Raw genomic sequence first — 19128 nt, 5'->3', positions numbered from 1 at the left:
CGAAGGAAATAATTATTCAATAGTTTCCATGGAGCAAGAGCATGGCAAGCTACAGTGTGTGAACCTTTCACAGCTGCACTAAGTGTCAGGCTGTGGCAGAGGGGAGTAACAAGCTTCCTTAACTCATGGAAAGAAAAAGTATTTTAAAGCCTAGCGGTGGGTTGGACTGCAGGACTAATGAACAGCTAAGGTCCAAAAGGTCCCCTGGGAAGTCAAGCACACCTGGCAAAACAAATATACGCCACGGCCAGGTTACTTGTGAATGGCCACCGACCTTTCGGACAGGTCTGGAACGAACGCCAGCCTTGCAGCGATTATTACCAGCTCCTATAAATGACAGTGGTGATTTCTTTTCTTTTTCTGCTGAAAGCAAGTGTGCTGAACAGCCTATATCGCCCCGAGGGCAGAGCCAGTGGCGCGGCAATCAGCAGGGCAGGAGAAGAAACCCCCACTCTTCAGGGCAGGGGAAGAGCAGGGCTATGGTTTACGTGCCGCCTTCTCTCTGCTTTCCTGGGGAGAGCGCTGGGTTTGTGGTTGCAACGAGGTCACCATCCAGCTGGAGATAGAGTGAAACAAAACAAAGCTGAGTACGTCGGCAAAAGGATGTGGCTTCTGCTGTACAGAAGCCTCCTCTCGGGACATGATTCACTCGGGGTCGTTTTCCGGCAGGGAGCAGTGAAATGGCAAGAGCCTGGTCGACCTGTGCTGACCGCCTCCCGCGGAGCTGCCTTGCTTACTGTTCATATTGCAAAAGCACCCACAGGGCCCAGCTAAGCTTTATTTTGCTCGGTGCTGCACAAACATGCAGTCAGAGCGAGTCCTGGCAATGTCAATTAGGCAAGGCAGGAAAGCCTGAGACAGGGAAGTTGCATTACTTTGGCTGGGATGCTGGAAAAGACGGATCCAAAAAGACTCGGGTGCTTTAGGTGTCTAACTGCAAACCTGCGATCCTAAGTGACCTCTTTTAGCTGCTCCCTGGCCCTGGAAGCGCCTACGCTCCCGAATGCCTTCGTTTCTGACCCCAGAGCTTGGGCAGGCGCCAGCCAAAGGCAATCAACATGCATCTCTTCTCAGTCCAAAAGGGTCCAGAAGCCAGGCCTTCCTTCGTATGGAGCTTGAGTGCGGGATGGAGAGGCCCAGGTTTGATCAGAGGGGATTCACATGCACCTCCCTCATGTTGGGCAGTGCCTGACCCACCTGGCTGCGGGCTTTTCTAGGTGTGGGGCACTCTCCTCCAGGTTCAAAGCTGGGCCAGCTTGCAGAACCGAGTTCAAGATCTGTTGAGCCAGAGAGAAAACCGCGTGGCTTTCTGCATCCAAGTGGCTCGGGCACCCACCTGGGAGGGCAGAGATTTGGGCGCTCATTCTCTCTGACAGGCCTGTTAGGTTACGTACATTCAACAGTTGGACAAAATACGCAGTGCTGGGATTTGGGACCGGAACAAATACAAACGTTCGTTGCCTCTGTCCCCGAGCGACTTGCCCAAGATCCCAAAGGAAGTGCACGGCACAGCTGGAAATTGAGCCCAGGGCTCCTAAATTCCACTTCCCGAACTGCCTCCACTTTTCTCTGATGCCAGCTGAAGCTTTCATCACTTCTGGGAGGACGGGGAGTGGGTATTATCATCCCTTTTATTCTGATGGGAACAGACACACAGAGACACTAGAGGACTTGCACAAGGTCTCAATGGGACTCTGTGGTCGAGTGGCGAGTGGATCCCGTGCTCATTTGCAGGCTTTACTTTCAAGGCTGTTCTTGCGTCATTCCCTCCCTCTCTGGAAAAGGCAGCATGGCATGACAAAAAGACGAGCAGCAAAAATATTCTGCAAGTAACAGAGATAATTCCCGAGGCAACAGGACCCAACAAAAAAACCATATGAGCTTTCAACTCTAAGCCTTTTCTGGAGATCCCAGATACTTCATTTGTTTCCAGCTCACGTAGCTCAGTGGGAACCGAATGTGTAAATGCAAAGTCAAGTAAGTCTGTCTTCATTCCAGGTTCAGACATTTCAGCAATGTTTGCTTGTGAGCTTTCTGGTGCACAGGAGATTAGGGCCCTGGCTGCTTAAGTGCAATAATTCATTGTGTATTGACCAACTCGTCCTTTCAAGCCTTATGGATGCTGAGCCGCAGGACGGGAGAGCTTCACCAGTGATCCCCGAGCATTTTGAAAAGTTCTCCATCCTCGCTCCATCCATATTCTCAAGTCACGGCATTTGCAATCTTTGGACCCGGAAGTCAAGTATCCTGCACTAGTGAGATCAGCTCTGAGAAATAACGGCAAGTTCAACATGAGCTGCTGCAACAGAAATAGGTCTTCCTAGGTATACATCAGAAATTGCAGTGAATTATATTTCAGGCAAAGGCATTCATTGAATTTCCACGTGGTAGTTTCAGTAAAGCTAAGTACATCCACACAGGAGATAGGCTGAAGATTACTGTAATTTGAATTACTCTTGGAAGACACTGGGTTTGAATCCGGGGGGGTGGGTCCTGTGGTGAAAGTCAATGTGCAATGAATTATTGCTCTTAATTCAAGCTCAGGCATTATTACAGCTGGATCCTGTGTAATTCCATATCACCACGCTTCCCTGATGACCTCTCACGCTATCACACTACATTTTGCTGGGGATGCTTTATATTTACCCTTAACTTCACATACTTGCCTCCATTTCACCTGTGTGGATAAGAGCATCTGAAAGGACTTGTGCGATAGCACACGCCGGGAACATTGCTTCTTGACCTGGGGGTCTTCAATGGTGCTCTAAAGCAGGAGGCTTTGGGGCCTTGTAATTGGTGTCCTAGCTAGTGTAACTGCAGAAGCTTTTCATATTCATATAAATGTCTAATCTTTTTATGAAAATTGGTCTGGGAACCAGTTTAATTGGCATCCAGATAAGCCCCAGCTGTTTCTGCAAATTGTGTAAATTGCCTGTTTTTATTAACTAACCGTACTTCTCCGGTTAGAAATCCCCTGCTGATTCAACAATCTTTTCTGGCTTCCGTAATAGTCAAGGTGCCCTTCAAACACAGGGAAAAAATAGCGCACGAACAATAAGTGATAAATTCTAATCATTTTCTGAAGTGCAGCACTTCTGAGAATTATTTCGGTGGAGAGCTCTCTGGTCCCTTCAGCAACCGACTCCCCCGTAATCTTTCCCAGACCGCCATGCATGCAGTCTCACGGTCCTCCATTTGACTCTGCAGAGCCGTCTGCCTTGCACAGCTATAATGCCAGAGCTTGCCTGGAGATGCAAACATTTGCAGTTGAGTGCTGTTCACTTCCTTTGATTCCAGCTGGAGCTCTGCGCGTGCCTGTCCGTCACCCTGCATCAGTCGCTGTGTTGCGGGACCGTGCTATAAATGTGCATAGGATCATAGAAAATAAAGGTTGAAGGGAGCTCAGGAGGTCATATCTAGTCCAACCCCTTGCTCAGTGCAGGACCAGCCCCAGCTACATCATCCCAACCAGGGCTTTGTGTAGTCAGGTCTTAGAAACCTCCAAGGATGGAGATGTCACCACCTCTCTGAGTAACCTAGTCCAGTGCTTTATTACGCTGCTTGTGAGAGAGTTTTTCCTAATATCCAACCTCAGCTTCCCCTGCTGCAACTGGAGCCCATCGCTCCTTGTCCTGTTATCTGCCATCGCTGAGAGCAGCCCAGCTTCATCCTCTTTGCACCCCCTGCGGGGAGCTGAAGGCTGCTATTCAATCCCCCCTCAGCCTTCTCTTCTCCAGACTAAATACACCCAGTTCCCTTAGCCTGTCCTCACAAGTCATGTGCCCCAGCCCCCAAACCATTTAATTGCCCTCCAATTTTTCCTACATCTTTTCTGTAGCAGGGGCCCAAAACTGGACCCACGACTCCAGATGTGTGTATGTGGCTCTGCACTGCTGAGGGGGAAGCTTTCCCTGCCTTTCAGCTCCACAGGGCTGAGGATCATACGATACAAAGCTGTCTCTTCTTCCTGGCTCCAGGGTTTTGCGGGGGTAGGGGGCAATACAGTGAAATGGCTAATTTTGGCTTTTTTTCCCCACTTGTGCTCCTTGTCCGCGGACCTACCCAGGTTTCAGAAATTTCTCAGTTCTCCTTTAGACAGAGGTTTTTAGGACTTCACAGTAAAACTCCCAGGGACTGATCCACTGAGCCTGCTTAAATGTTATGAAACTCCAGATGACTTGCTAGGTTAATGAAATGGCTGCCGTTTGCAGCAAGCTCTTGCGGGCTCATTTATAGGAGCTTCGTCTTTCTAAAATGTTTCTTCTCCACAGGGCTGTGCTTCCTCCACTGCTTTGCTTTTCTACGGTGTGTCATCAGCATCAGTAGCTGGGGGAGGTTGTGGTTAGACCGTTTCAGAGGAGCCTGATCCACTAAACATACTTTTTCAGTTTTCCCCTGCCTTATATGTAATTAAGCATAATTGCTTTCAATTCTAACCCCGAGGTCTGTCCCATTTATAGCTAAATGAGTTGTGCCTGTTTGGAAAGAATTAGCTATGATCTCTCTCACATTTTTAGATCTTACCTGTCCACCTCCAGTCTTCTTACGGTGTCTGTATCATGGTGGCATGGACAAGAAGATTTGAGCTGCAGGTAATTAGACTAACATTCACTCTGAATTAAGGAACAGGGAGCAGTTTGGATGGGGAGCAGTCTTGGATTTGCATTTTTAAATAAAGCAGCATGTCACAGTCTTCCTGCAAAACGGCAGCTGGGCGGTCATCAGGCCACATCCATTGCACGGCTAATGTTGGGCTGGTCAAGAATTTTCTCTTGGCATCGTTTCCGGTTTCTGAAAATCGAGGTTGTCTACAGACAACGTTTCAATTTGCAGAAACGTTTCTGTTTCGTCTTAGGAAAACTGACACAAAATATTCTGGAGGCAGTTCAGCATTAAAGTGCCTCCTGGGCGGCGCGACTCGAATGCTGCATGCTCCTGTTCTCCGATACAGGCCCCTCTGGCTCCCTTTTGGGTATTTCCAAATCTGAACTTTCTGCAACTTTCAGTGCAAGGAACATCCCCGCTATTTTGACTCTATCACCAGCTGGGAGGAGAACAAATAGCAAAATTTCTGCTTTCTGCCCAGGAGGGACATTCTGGTTTTTGCTCAGCTCTAATTTGGCTGTTCTCATGACCCAAGATCCCTCCCGGCGTACGCAGTCCAAACGAGCTGCAAACCTAGGACTCAAACAAGAGATCTTTTGGATGACATTTCGAGTCACGTTGCTGCGATGACATCATCCTGCTTTGATCCCAGACCTCACCAAGCGCATCGATTCCCGCTCCAGAGTGAGACGGCTGCATCTGAGGTCAAACTCATGGTTTAACGAGTGTCTGAAAACGGCTTTACAACTGCTGTCTGCCCTCCACTCCCTCAAAGGGCAAATGATAACCCCCTTCAGCAATTGCAGCCATTGCTCAATTGCATAATTATGTGTGATATGCAGATTACAGGGCAATTATAGTTGAAGGCACTATGATTTTACTAGATAACTAAGTATCAACAGCTTATAAACTGCAGGGGAGCACTGGCTCATATGGTAACATTTAGGCTTAACTGGAGCTGCCGTTAACTAAGGAAATTTCAAAATACAGAGCAACTACTAGAGAATTACTATGAGAGCCGACAAACAGAGATAGCCGAGTTGCGATTTCTCTGATTACATTTTACACCTCACTTCAAGAGGTAAAGGGGCATTCAAGGGGACTTAGATACACAAACGTGGCCCAGTGTGGTCTCTTGAACTGTGTTTTGCAAAACTGGAAGTGCCAGACGTTTGAGTCAGATGCTTTCTACATACCAACGACGGCGAGAGCTTGGGGCTGGAGATTTGCTTTTGCTCATCATGGGATTGGGGATCATTGGTTTTCGCTTTACTTATTAAAGGCAGGGACGTTTTCAAACCAAACAGCAGAAACGCTCTTCTTCAATTACTTTATGTACATTAAGGAGGAAGCTCAGGCTTCAAAGCATTTGCACAAAATAATAGGCCAGGGTCTGCTACTGAAAGTTAAAGCGCTATATAGAAGAGGATGCTGTCTTTCAGGAGGTTTTGGTGTGTTGCACTTTTTTTACAAGCCGGGAGACAGCTATGGCGAGAGGCGTGAAGGGGGAATCGGGAAACTTTTAGCCTTTGTGCTGGAGGAGAGGGTAGGTGTTTGAGGCTTCACCAGTGGGGGAAGGAAAGAGGTTTTTGCATGGACGGATGACTTCTTTTTCTCACCCAGGGTGGGCTCATCCGTCTTCTCACCATCCAGCTCTGGGAAGGTAAGTTGTAAAGATCTTAAGTCCATCTCAGAGGTGCAGACTATACCCTGTCTCAGCATCCGTGGGGTCATGGGTAAGTCTTCAGGTAAAGTCAGCCTCTGCAACTCCTAAGAAAGAGAGAGTTAAGCTCACAGGTGAACCTAGAGGGAGGGGGGGATCTCTCATCACAGCAGTTGTTAGTGATTTCTCTTTATCCGCGCAGTTTCTGAGCGTGCGCCCAGACACGTTACAAGGAAGGTCTCTTTAAAGCCCCTCTCTAAACGACACATGCCAGTCTTTGCAGCAGCTCCACAGAGCAACAGCACTGATTAACTCTGCAGGTTTAGGGCATGTCTACCTTGCAGGGTGCGATACAGTACAGAGATACGCGAGATACAGTCCAACCCTCATGTCATACAGCCTGATTTCCCCTACTTCTCCCACAGCCAGACTATTTCCAGTACCCAGCCAAGCTCATTTAAAGTCGGCCCAGGTATATCTACGCTACAACGCAGTCTGCGATGCAGATATATACTCTTATACAAGTCACCTACCCACTTATGCCTCAGCTTTCCTCTTTGAAAGCCTTGCAGCAATCCCATGCACCTCCTGGGAGTATCATGTGGATGACTTTGTTAATATTTATGCAGCATTTTTCAAATCAAAAGATACATGTGCTCTAAGTGCCACTATTATCAGTTCATGAGTATATTCAAGACAGTGAGGTGCTGGGGGCACTGTGGTAACGGGAGTAATATAAGCTGCTAAGACGCATACTAGATAGATATGATGATTACTGGTATTTGGCGATAATGCCTGGAAGCGCTGGAGATGCCGCGCTTAGGGCAGGTGCTTTACAAACACAGACCAAGGCGGGTGGGAGAGGAGATAAACTTCAAACATAAAAAATGATCAAAGGTAACAGGACTTAAAAAAAGAGGACTGCTGGCTCTCTTTGAAAGGAGCACAGCCACCTCGAAGGGGACTCTGCATTTCACTGTTGCAAAAGCAAGCTTTCATGCAAGCTGGGATAAATGTTTGCATGGTTTTCTTTTATACATTTTAGACGCTCACTGATACTTTCCTCCCAGGCAGATCTGGCAAACTGAATGGGGTGGCATTGAAAACCAGAAAGTGATGATCAAAACGTGAAAGCAAATTACTCTTCAAAAAGTAAGCAACTGGCAAGCAATTAGATCAAAAATAGCCTTTTATAATTATTTCGATTTTAATATTCTAAATTGTTTGTTCATAAGGTCAGTCATATGACTCGGTTGCTAATTATGATTTTTTTAAATTGATGCTGCCCCTTTAACAGACAGCTGTGTGCATTTGCTCTCTTTTAACTTCAGCCATTTGTAGAACATTTCATGGAGAAAAGAAACATTTCTGGAAAAGGCGCAAGGAGAACATGACAGGGATCATAGAAATATATGGCTGGAAGGGGCCTCAGGAAACCATCTAATCCCAGCCCTTCTTCAAGACTGAATCAACTTTCTCCAAACCGTCCCAGACAAAAATGTAGACACTTCCAATGATGGCGATTTCATGACCTCCAGGTAATCTGCTCCAGCATGGAACCGCCCTCATAGTTAGCAAGTTTTTCCTAATATGCAACCTAAACATCTCTTTTTTGTTTAAATCAATTTAAGGCTACTGTTTCTTGTCTTGTTCCTTGACAACACAGAAAACAACTGATTCCCCATTTCTCTTTATAGCAACCCTTTCTTTATGTGAAGACCGATTAAATCCGCACTCAGTCTTCTCTAGACTAAATCATCCAACTTCTCCCAAACACGCTACGCTGGGTCTTCATAAGATTTTGGTTTGGAAAATTGTTTCGGAAACAATGACAGAATGGGCTTTTGCAGCCTGGCAACATGCTGGGGCTTGTTGTGTCTAATCTAAAGATATTAGAGAGGAGGATGCTTACCGAGGTTGTGAGGGCTTGGAAAGGTGAACAGATTGTCCCAAACGGGTTGCATTTTTTAGCATTGATAGTGCCGAATATATGCCGACGGGCTTTCCTTCCAGCTATTCTTTTTATCAGTTTGTCTTCCACGTACCGGCTGAAAGGATCCTGGCATTGCAAATGAAAGACAGGTTGGATTACGATGGCAATCATCTCATCATACTGATGTAGAGAGGAGCTCCCTTGTTAGAGGAAGAGAGCTTTGATTATTGTTGGAAACATCTGTAGCTACTGCCCCAGAGCTGTCCCATTTGCCCCAGAGCTGTCCCATTTGCAAAGCTGGAAGCACTTTAATGGGAGTGAAGGACTCATGTTCTGCAAGAGCCTCTTCGAAAGCACTGCGAACCCCGGACAAAGCACGACCCCAAGAAAACAAGCTGTATATTACTTTTCAAATGCACCAAAAGATACTGGCTACTTCCAGGAAAGAAGCATGAACCATTGTGCCTGCATGGCAGAGTTTACAATGCCAGGCCTTGGGTAGACCCTTGCATTCACGCAGCACCCCGCTGTCTGCCATGGGTCTTCACCTGCAGCGAGCTCCTGTTTGGAGGTCACGCTGCGAGCCAACAAGGAAAGCCCGTGGACGAGAGACAAGATAAGAGCAGGAGATGCGTTGCTCAGTAGGGAACACAGCATCTCAGAGGGTCCGTCAGGCTTATTGTGCTACTTCTCTCATTGCTCAGAAGAAAGGGAGAAGTGATAGGGTCTGAGAGGTGACATTTTCTGCCTGCAAACTTTCCGGACCCACGGCCTTGGAGACCGACCTTTCCTTACGTCCAAAGTACAGGTACAAAAGACGGTGGGCATGACCCCTGCATCATCATGCCTCCGCCTTGGCCTGGACAAAATCCCACCTCCAGGACATCTCCTTGACCACTGTACTGAGAACACCAACCAGAATACAGATTTGAGACTTGTCCGCTGGATAACGCAGCCAGGTCAACCTCCTCCTTACTGAAGACTACTGAGCAGTCTTCAAATATAGTCGTTATAGGACTGGGCTTATTCCATTGCCCACAAATCACTATATCATAGGAACAACCTATGGAGGGAGCGGATTCTTCTGCAGGTCTTGAAGTCTTTAGGTCAAAACCAGATGCCTTCCTGCTTTAGTTGTATGCATTATTGGGCGTCATAGAGAAGCAGCTGGATGACGTTCTCTGGCCTGTGTTGTGCAGGAGGGCAGATGAGCTGATCTAATACTCACTTCTGGTCTCACGCCTACACATCGGACACACCCGACCCCAGAAAATCAGCATTACACTATGAAATTTAATGTCAGCAAGAATAACTAAGAATGGAGACCCTTGGGGATTACCTTTGTTTGCTTTCCCCCCATTAAATATATCTCAGCTTTGCTGCCTCGTGCAGAAATAAAAATCACTGGCTATTACTTTTAGAAGTCATCCACTAGCTAGTTTCTACATGCTGCTCAACAGTCGACTTGTTCTTATATTTGCAGTAGATTGGATTGTTATTGCATAACCCACAAAATGTTCTTTTTTGGCTTATGCTGCCTTATCATTTTGTGTGCCTTTTACTTATTTTGAGCTCATGGCAGATTCTCTTGTCCTAAGCGTCAGGGTTTCGCCTATCAGTTGGACGCGGGAGCGTCAAGGTCAGAGATGGAAGAAAGATGTTACAGTCTCACCTCGCATTTCCTTTGATTCAAGGTGCTGGTTAATAATTGTGGGGTGGCCAGGCGGCTTTGAACGCCGTCCTCCCAAGAGAGCTGGCTGCTGGGTGATGGTGATAGACCGAGGCGATCAGGTCTTGGTAACTGAGGTTCTGCAGAGAGAGAATAGGGTTAAAAAGGAGAGAATAGGGTTCAAGCGCCTCTGCTGATACTTTCAAAGAAGAATCTCAGCAGCGTTAAAGATCAGCAATTGACCCACTGCTGAATGTCGTGTGGCTTAAGAGGAAAAACACATCTACTTATTATATGGCTGTATCTTCTCCAGCACTGCCAGGGAGTGACAAACACTGCCAGACCCTCATTTTCCCATTTGCTTTATTGACTTCTGGGATGCTGTTATAATTGCCAGAGGTGAGAAATCATTCTCCAACCTCCGCATGTGTTAATATTGATTCAAGCCACTTATCAAACTGACTGGAAAAAGAAAAGACCATTTGCAGTGCACCTTTAGTCAAATTCAGCCCGGCGAATTCAAAGATTACTTCGTCCTTTTAGTTTTTTTAAATTCCAGCTGCATTAATCTCTTCATTACCTCACAATCCCAGAGGAATACTCTTTTATTTATTTGAACCGAGCAACATTTAAAAGCATCCCTGGGCATTGTACACGGGAATGATTTGCTTCTGCCGCCTGGCTGCTGCATGCAGGACCTCATCGGTGTTTTGCGCGCTGCCTGTTGCAGCTGCAAGGTGTTGTTTGCTGTTAAAAACGGGGGCCGCATTTCAACCCCGAGGAGGCCGTGTGTCAGTCATGGCTAAAGTTTAGCTGTGCACAGTATGCCTTTCAGGTTGTGCAAGGGGCTTTTTGAGACATTGTTAAGACCAAAAATAAATGCTTCCCTGAATTTTAAAAATTGATTGAAGTTTAAAACCGCTCCCGCCCCGCTGAATCTGCAACGGGCTTCAGCCAGAGGAGGAGAACTAGCAAGAATATTTTCAAGTCATTGTATTTTAATCAAAACATTTCATGAAGATATATTGATTTCAGTAAAGTTTTTGACAGGAAGGTTTCTGAGGTCCAGGTCTCTAGTTGCTTCTGACCAGAGAAAGGGAGAGAGAGGGAATCAAACCCGACCTTGCTGAGCTGAAAATGGACATTTTGGCAATTCCACTGCCCCCAAATCCTCCAAAGGTTTTATTTTTATTTCAAAACAGAAGGAAAAAAAAAAAATCGCAGAACCTCAACCTTGAAACCTGTCTGCAAAAGGAATAGTTCATTCTCCAGCCAGATCCACCGAGAAGCACAAAGTCAAACTGATTGAAAGCCCAAGCAAAGGTTGCACTGGCCTGAATTTGTTGTCTGCACTGAGCAGAGATTATACATGGCAGATGCTGGGAAGAGCAGATGCGGACTCGAGCCGACAGCTCCTGACTTGAACCTCCAAGGTTTTCATTTTCAGGATCCCGTAACAGGGAAAGGACTGGAGAGATGAAATTTGGACTCAAACCTGAATGGTCTTAAGTTCACGAGGGGCTTGGTGTTTGTGTGGGTGGCAGGAGGAGGTGGGGGGGAATCATACAATCATAGAAAATGAGGGTGGAAGGGACCTCAGGAGGTCACGTCTAGTCCAAACCCCTGCTGAAAGTAGGATCAGCCCCAACTACATCATCCCAGCCAAGGCTTTGTCTACCTGGGTCTTCAAAACCTCCAAGGCTGGAGCTATCACCACCTCTCTGGGGAGCCTGGTCCAGCGCTTTACTACCCTCCTAGTGAGAAAATTCTTCCTAATATCCAACCTAAACCTCCCTTGCTGCAACTTGAGCCCATTGCTCCTTATCCTGCCACCTGCCCCCACTGAGACCAGCCCAGCTCCATCCTCTTTGCAGCCTCCCTGCAGGGAGGTGAAGGCTGCTATCAAATCCCCCTCAGTCTCCTCTTCTGCACACTCAGCCCAATTCCCGCTGCCTCTCCTCACCAGTCCTGTCCCCCAGCCCCACAACCAACTCTGCTGAACTCTCTCCAACTTGTCCACATCCTTTCTGTTGTGGGGGGCCAAACCTGATCACAGGACTCCAGATGTGGCCTCCCCGGTGCCGAACGGAGGGGAATAATCACTTCCCTGGATCTGCCGGCAACGCTCCTGCCCATGCAGCCCAGGATGGCGTTAGCCTCCTTGGCACCAAGGGTGCACGGCTGGCTCCTATTTAACTTACTGTCCTGTCACCCCCAGGTCCTTTTCTGCAGAGCTGCTGCCCAGCCCGGCCTGGTGCGTGTGCATCACTAAGCCAGGCGCAGAATAGCGACTAGGCTCAGCTGTTTGAAACACACTAGGGAGAGAGCGCGGCCTTTCAGATGACCACTTCTGGGCATCCTGTGGCATCCAGACAGACCGCCGCTAATCCACAACTTGTCCAGAGGGCAGGGACTCAGAGGACAAGTCTTCTCTCCTCACCCTGCTCCTTGACTGCCTTCCCACCGCTGATCCCCTGACCTTGCCTTATGTCCCCTTAGGACCCGCTCCTTTTCTTATGATCTTATCTGACTGGGTAGGTAGGTGGGACCCCTTCCCTTTCTGGCCTGCAGCTCTCCGCTGAAACCCTCCACGCAGCCCTCGCCCCTTGCGAGCTACAACTCGGTCGTTCATGGCTTGCATCGGGGGCAGATGGGAATGCAAGCCCTCTCACCACTGCACTAGACTGCAGCTGCTTTTCAAATTAATCCCTAAACTCAAGGCCAGGGCTACCGCCTCCTAATCTCGTGGGGAACTTTTCCATTTCAGGGGATCAGAGGAATATTGTGAGCAACGCCAGGGCCTGAGAAAAACAAAGGGGACCAGGAGCCCGTGGAAGTCAAAGGCGGGCCGTATAGGAAAAGTTTTCTAGCAGCTAGGGTAGCTGTCATCTTTGCTTCTGCTCCCTACCTTTATCCTTCTCAAGGGCTTACAAATAGAAAAAGCACCTAGATGACTTCAGAGGAGGCCCTCACTGGCAGGAGATCATTCAGGCCTGGGTGCATGCAAAATGCTGGCAGCCTCTGATCTCCCAGACACCGCGTTTGAAGGTGGGATTTCAAAAGAGACAATTATACATCCGTGCCTGCTTGAACAAAGGAATTAAATATTTTCCCCTTTTGTTTCTCATTGAATAATACCTCTGAGTTTTAAACAATACACCAGGCAGGGTAAAGAGACATTCTTCGGTCTCCCTGGGATCCAGTGCTGTCTAGACTTCATAATGCAACCGTGCATACCGCCCTTGCTTGAACTCCTGCCACTGCTTTTCTCAATGTTTCCTATAAATGGAAACGGAGAAGCCTTTGCTTTGCCAAAGCCTCAATCACGCTAATGAGGCCTCGGTTCCCGTAGCATTTGGCAATTTGTCCTGCTTAACCAATGAGCTTGCGGCAGGTGGTAGCAAAGTTCATTTCTGAGCCCACATCCATCAGACAAAAATCAGGCCTCTCTTCAGGTTTGCAGAGAGTGGCTTGGCCTGAGGACATTCCTGGAGGAAACGCTTCCTAATTATTAGGCTACCGAGGCCATCTTTCAACTGGTGTAATACTGTCAGGCCAGTCACGTCCATCAAACTAAGGTTGTGGCCTTCCTAAATAATCTTGTCCCTGTCACCTACATCATATCCTCCGGTACTGTATTTTGAGGGAATTTTGGCTCTTGAGGGAGTTCAGATTTCCCATTGCACCGAGGCACTTTTCCTGCTCATTTTTGGGTTGCGTATCTCATTAATTGGTATCTGCTGAGTCTGCACTTGGCATCCCTTGATTTGGAGTCTGTCTTAAGCAATGAGGGTCTGCGGTGAGGGGGGTTTCAATAGCATCTGCCTGAGCTGATGAGGAGTAATTAATTCTGTAGGATCTCGACTCTTCCCAGGACATGCACCTTTTGTCTTCCCACCTGACCTACTTCCATACATCGCTGCTGATTTAAGCATTTCCTAATCGTTGGGCTTTGCCCCGGGTTGTTCCAATAGTCTTTCAGGTTTCTGATGTATCCGTCCCCTGTTGACCTGAGCAAACGCTCCCGGGAGAATATCCTGGCTGTTTTCACCTGGAGGGACTGTCAGGCTTCTCCAGGGTCAAGTCTAGTCTAGGTATTTGCAAGTAGCATTTCACAGCTATGAACTTATTTGTCTTCCTGCAGTCCTCTTGTGGGGTAGGAAATTATCAGTCCCATTTTTTATGAATAGGGACAGAAGGCGCTGGGTGAGAGTGACCCGCTCAGCACGATCGTGGGAGGATGCAGCTGAGTGGCAAAATGCATTGACATCTTTTGAGTCCCAGTCCAACATCCTGAACGTGAGACCTTTCTCCCCACTCTCGACAGGTTTGCAGGGGCCTGTACCAAAAAACCAGCACTCATCTAGCTCACGTGGCAGACGGTGGAGTAAAACCCTGTGCCGGGGAGTGGTCAGCTCTTACCATACGCCCAGTTTAAACAGCTTTAAACTTCAAAAGTGACTAGAGATTTTAAGTTCTTCTATTTTGGGCGCTCATCTTGCCACCCTCTAAAGGGACCTGGCTTCCAGGGGGAAAAAGCTGAGCACCGGGATGACTATCAACAGTGAAGCAACCAGGATCACTCCTCAGTTCAAGAACTTGCAGCTTCGACCTTCACTGCTTAACACACAGAAAAACCACTTGAGCGGGAATGATTGCAACCCGTGTTTTATCACAGCAGAGCTGCTTCCAGCTTGGCACTAAATGCAGAATATTGCCTTGGATTTGATAGGCAGGAAAAATCAAAGACATCATGGAAAGTCTGCAGGGGTCCAAGCCGCCGTCTGATGCGGTTTTCTACCTTCCATGAATGCGCCCTTTTTGCTCCTGCTTGACCTTTGCTTCTGAAAGCTGTCGCTCCACCTGGCACATTTTGTACCGTGGGTACAGTTAGTGTTTGACTTTAAATAAACCATTGTGCGGGGGGAATGGACTAGGCAAATATTTCCCTGGCCTGAGCTCCACCTGAAAGAAAGGCTGCAGGCACACATGCCGAACCAAAATACTGTAACAGAACATCCCTGCATTGCAAAGCAGCGTCCACCTAAAGATCTGAAGCTGTTACGTGTTCACTAATGCAGGTGCCCGACACCCCCGGAGCAGGTTTGGCACTCGAACGATGCACTTACATGCCTGTGCTCCCAGAGAGGGATGACCCAAGACACGGGTTCACGGGAGCCCAACCTCTGGTACACTGGAGTCACAGGTCTTGAAAGTGAGGTCTGGGGAACGTCCTGAGAGCAACTTCATTGCTACATCCCTAGGTTTGGGTTTGCAAGCAGGGTGCGTGCAATAGCTGAGGGGTTTGCAACCAGGGTGCGTACAGTCCCTCGCTGAGTGCGCTGGGGAAAGGATGCAGGCATAACCAAAGAAAAGTGTGATGAAGAGCAAAGCCAAGAGAGAAAAAAAAAGCAGCCAAGAGGAACCTAGGAAAAGTCTATCTCTGCAGTTCCTGGCCTGATTGCTGCATAATCCCTCCCGCTCCTCTGTGCCTAAGGATTTAATCCAAATGTACTGAAATCAATGGAAAGGGCCCCATTGATGGCACCGGGCTCTGCCTGCAGCCCTAATCCCTTCCTGTTCGCCGCCTCTCTTGGATTTCGTTGTGGAAACGCAGCCGGCTCTGAAGGGCTGCAGCCCATCGTAAACTCTTCACAGCCATGAAATGACAAACTTCTGCATCCTCCCAGACTCTTGGAGTAGGTTTTATTGCTTGACAGGAGAGCCTGATCTTTGTTCTTCCACAAAGCATTGCGGATACAGTGCTGACGCATGCTTGCGCGCACACGTTTGTGAGGGCAGCGCGGTGGTTGTCAGCCCCTGAGCTTTGGGAAACAAGGCACTTCTCACTTGGAAGGGAACATGCAGGAAATCTGCCTTTGGGCTCAACACACGCACCACTCGCGCCTTGAATCTCTGAGGCCTGCACCCAGCCTGCAGCTCCAGCTGGACACAGCCTGCAGCTGGCTCATCTCCGCAAGGCTGTTTCATTTCATACCTGCAGGTTTTGTGAGTGCCGTGCTAGACACAAGCTACTTTCGGTAAGGCGAGGGCCCAACTCATAGCCTTCCCAGACTGCATCGCCATTACTCAGTCATCTGATTACCCTGCTTTGGCAGGGGCCAATGTGCCTAAAACTTCGGAGAAAGGCAAAGTTAACTATTTAGAACTTAATTTTCCAAAGCATGTTTACACTCGCCGAAGTGTAAGCGTGTCCTTAAGTCTGTCTCCATCCAACAAAGTGCTTAATTAGGTCATTAAGAACATACCTGCATACCATTGACTTCAACAGGATTTAACCACATGCTTAAGTGCTGTTGAGAATAGGACTCTTAAGGCATCGGGCCAGCTGTGTAAAACTGTACATGGAGGTACGTGTGGCATTACCTGCCCCAGCCCTGGGACAAGGAGCTGGGACTCCAGAGCAGAAGATGCAGCTACCCTGCTCCGATAACATAAATGGCAATAGCGGTAATCGGATTATTTAGTTTCTTTAAAAAGACACCCACAGGATCTGACTCATTGCTAGAGAAACAAAGACTTTCACAGTGAATACATTTCCACACATCTGAAAAGATTTTCCACTGTGGGAGTTTGCTCAGTGTTTTGTATACCTGGAGTCGCCGTGCACGCTCTGGCTCGCTCTCTCCTTTTTGCTGTTGTAGTCTTTAATATGGAAGTGAATTTTCCTTTGTGGGTACCCAACAGCATCTCAGCATTGGCACCACACATCTGGGAATGTTTTATTCATTCTTATGTATCACGATTATGAATGTGCCTCTGTTTATGGCACACCCGTGTGATTTATACCAAATCCATATTTCTGGGGCCCACAGTTCACAAAATGAACTGAAGCCTCATTTTTGCAGCTGTGCATTCCTTAAGTGAAAAGGGCAGTCCGGTCCCCGTCTGTTTCTTAGCAATAAGTCAAGGCTGTGCAATCTATGGAAAAGCTTGGCAGCTGTGTAAAACTATCTGACTGCTAGAACAATCTGCTGCTAACAGGCTTTGGGTCCTGTCCTGACTTGGGTAAATCTTCTCCCACCCCAGATTTCAACTGTTTGCCCATTGGATTAACTGGGAGTTTTGACTGTGTATAGATATCGAGATTGCAGTCCTAGGAGCTGTAAAATACACCCCTGACTCTGAAAATTATTATTATCACTATTATTATTTTACCCAGCTATTGCAGAGCATTCAAATCATTTTGAAGCAGAAGAAAATAAGCAGTAGACTGGGATTTGGATGAAGTAATGAATTTAGCTCTTTGCAATCTAAGCTATGTATAAATGTCTCCCTGGAACTTAATTAAATACTTTGCTATACATCTTTCATCACACTTTTATGAAGCCTGATGACAAATAATGAGTCACGCTATTCTATAATTACATAAATGTTAACTTATTTTAATGGCTAGAAAAGATCCACCCATCCAGAGCTCAATCCTGTACCTCATTATTTGGGCTGTGCTAGCCAGACAGAACAGCCAAAACCCTGACCCCGAGGGTTGGTTACCTGGGAAGCCCCAGGGTGTCGGGCAGCACATTGCAAAAATGAAGGCCATGCCGCAATAGCCAGGGGCAGGGCTGAGGACGATGCATTCACCTGGCCTCGCAGGCAGGATTGCAAGACAGCACAGTTGGTTAAGTGCTCCTCAGGGTGGGAGGCTGAGTTTTCAGCACTGGCATGGAGAGAAGGATGGCACAGCTGCATGGTGGGGCAGGGCCAGCTGTGAGCACACAGCACGCTTGCTGATCCTCACGGATGCAACGGGCTCACACATCCAGTGCAGATGAGTGTAAGTAAGAGCAGCCTTCAGCATACCCTCATTTGGGCTGGGGCTTAAAATAGCCTGTAGCTGACCCTCACCCCAGTACCAGGGCAGTCATTGCCTGCACCGACTGCATGGAGTGAGGTCTCACTGTCCAACCAGAATAAGTCCCAAATTTTGAGGACATACTTTACGTCCTGAGGTTGGGCCCCCGGTGCAGCCTTACCCTGCAGTTGTGCTCTCAGATCCACCTTGCAGGCAGTAGTGCCTTGCCCACTGCTCTCCTGCAGGTTTCCCTTTTCCCCGGTGTCCCCCTCCATGTTTCTGACGGGGTCCTTGGAGCTGAGAAGCACCCGCGGCTCAGTCAGAGTTGTCCTTTTCCTTAGTTCTTTTTTCTCCTCCCAAGAGCCCCTGAAAAAAAAAAAGGTCAAATACAAAAGGTGTCATTGCAGGAGTCAGGAACATTCCTCTTATGGTGTTTATACTCTAAACCCTTCCTAAAACTAACATCAACCCTGACACGACACAAGACAGCACACCCTGACCTGCCACAGGTAAAGCAGGGGAAGCACAGCAGCCAAAGTCCTGCTTCTCTAAAAGGTTAATACATGCTCAAGAGATCCCAAGTAGAGGCCGTGCATCCCGCCAGATAGACAAAAATGTGACTGGTTCAAGGTCAGGAGCTTTTAAAAAAAATGGTGGATGTGTCCTATATTACTTCATATAGTAATAAGGTATCTGGCTGTGTTAGCAACTCCAAGGGGGAGAGGTATCCATAAATAGAGGGCTATGTAAAAGGAAGGAATGCATTAACATTTTTGGCAATATTTTTCCAAGTCATTTCACACTGAAAAGTCCACTTGTCATGAAATGGCTCATTTTGCGTCAGCACTTCTTCATATGACAATTGATTTTCCCTTGAATGAAATTTCTAGTACCAAAGCCAAAGGGTGCACATGCAAATACTAACATTCATTTGTGCAAAAATCTGTGCCATTTTAATTTTTTTTTTGTACTCCAAGCTGGCCATTTCCATTAAATCAAACATGAATAGGAAAATCTCTAAGACTGCACATCTCACTGCAAATCTCCGACATGCCTATAATTAGAAGTGTGGCCAAAATAGTAACATTAGACAAGGAGAAATTTGACAATGTCAACTACAGAAAAGGTTAAACCCATTAGAGGAGACAGCCTCAGCTCTATACTGAATGGGATGTATTGGTTCCTTTTCCTGGGTAGTAATTAGGACGTGTTAGCTGTGAACATGATGGGGGAGGGACACATAGCAGAACTTGAGTTGCTGGGTCTCATTTTGGTCGCACACTGCTTGACACAGGATTTTAACAGTATTACTCCTGGGTCACACCAGAGGTTGGGCAGGCCGTCTCTAAACACCTCAGCTCAGGACTACATAGACTATGGAGATGATCCACCCGCAGTCCCCAAAGCCCCAAACCCCAAAAGAAGTGACACCATCGGGTTAG

General features: G+C 47.5%; 1 protein-coding gene across 2 annotated transcripts in view; it reads right to left on the bottom strand.

Moving 5' to 3' along the window:
- Nucleotides 1–5916: 5916 nt before the first annotated feature.
- LOC109296771 (WD repeat-containing protein on Y chromosome-like) overlaps nt 5917–19128 on the bottom strand; it is a 46480-nt gene continuing 33268 nt past the window's right edge. For both annotated transcript variants that reach the window (XM_019516330.1, XM_019516340.1), the window contains exons 17-20: nt 17868–18052; nt 9874–10010; nt 8181–8327; nt 5917–6375 (exon numbers count right to left, since the gene is read on the bottom strand). In XM_019516330.1, the coding sequence (XP_019371875.1) occupies nt 6091–6375; nt 8181–8327; nt 9874–10010; nt 17868–18052 (754 nt within the window). In that variant the 3' untranslated portion in view covers nt 5917–6090. The remainder of the gene's footprint in view (nt 6376–8180; nt 8328–9873; nt 10011–17867; nt 18053–19128) is intronic.

The sequence above is a fragment of the Gavialis gangeticus genome, unplaced genomic scaffold (genome assembly GCF_001723915.1).
Source record: "Gavialis gangeticus isolate Ggan-Ray unplaced genomic scaffold, GavGan_comp1, whole genome shotgun sequence".
Classification (NCBI taxonomy): domain Eukaryota; kingdom Metazoa; phylum Chordata; order Crocodylia; family Gavialidae; genus Gavialis; species Gavialis gangeticus.
Note: the sequence above shows the minus strand (reverse complement) of the source record. Positions and strands in the feature narration are given on the sequence as shown.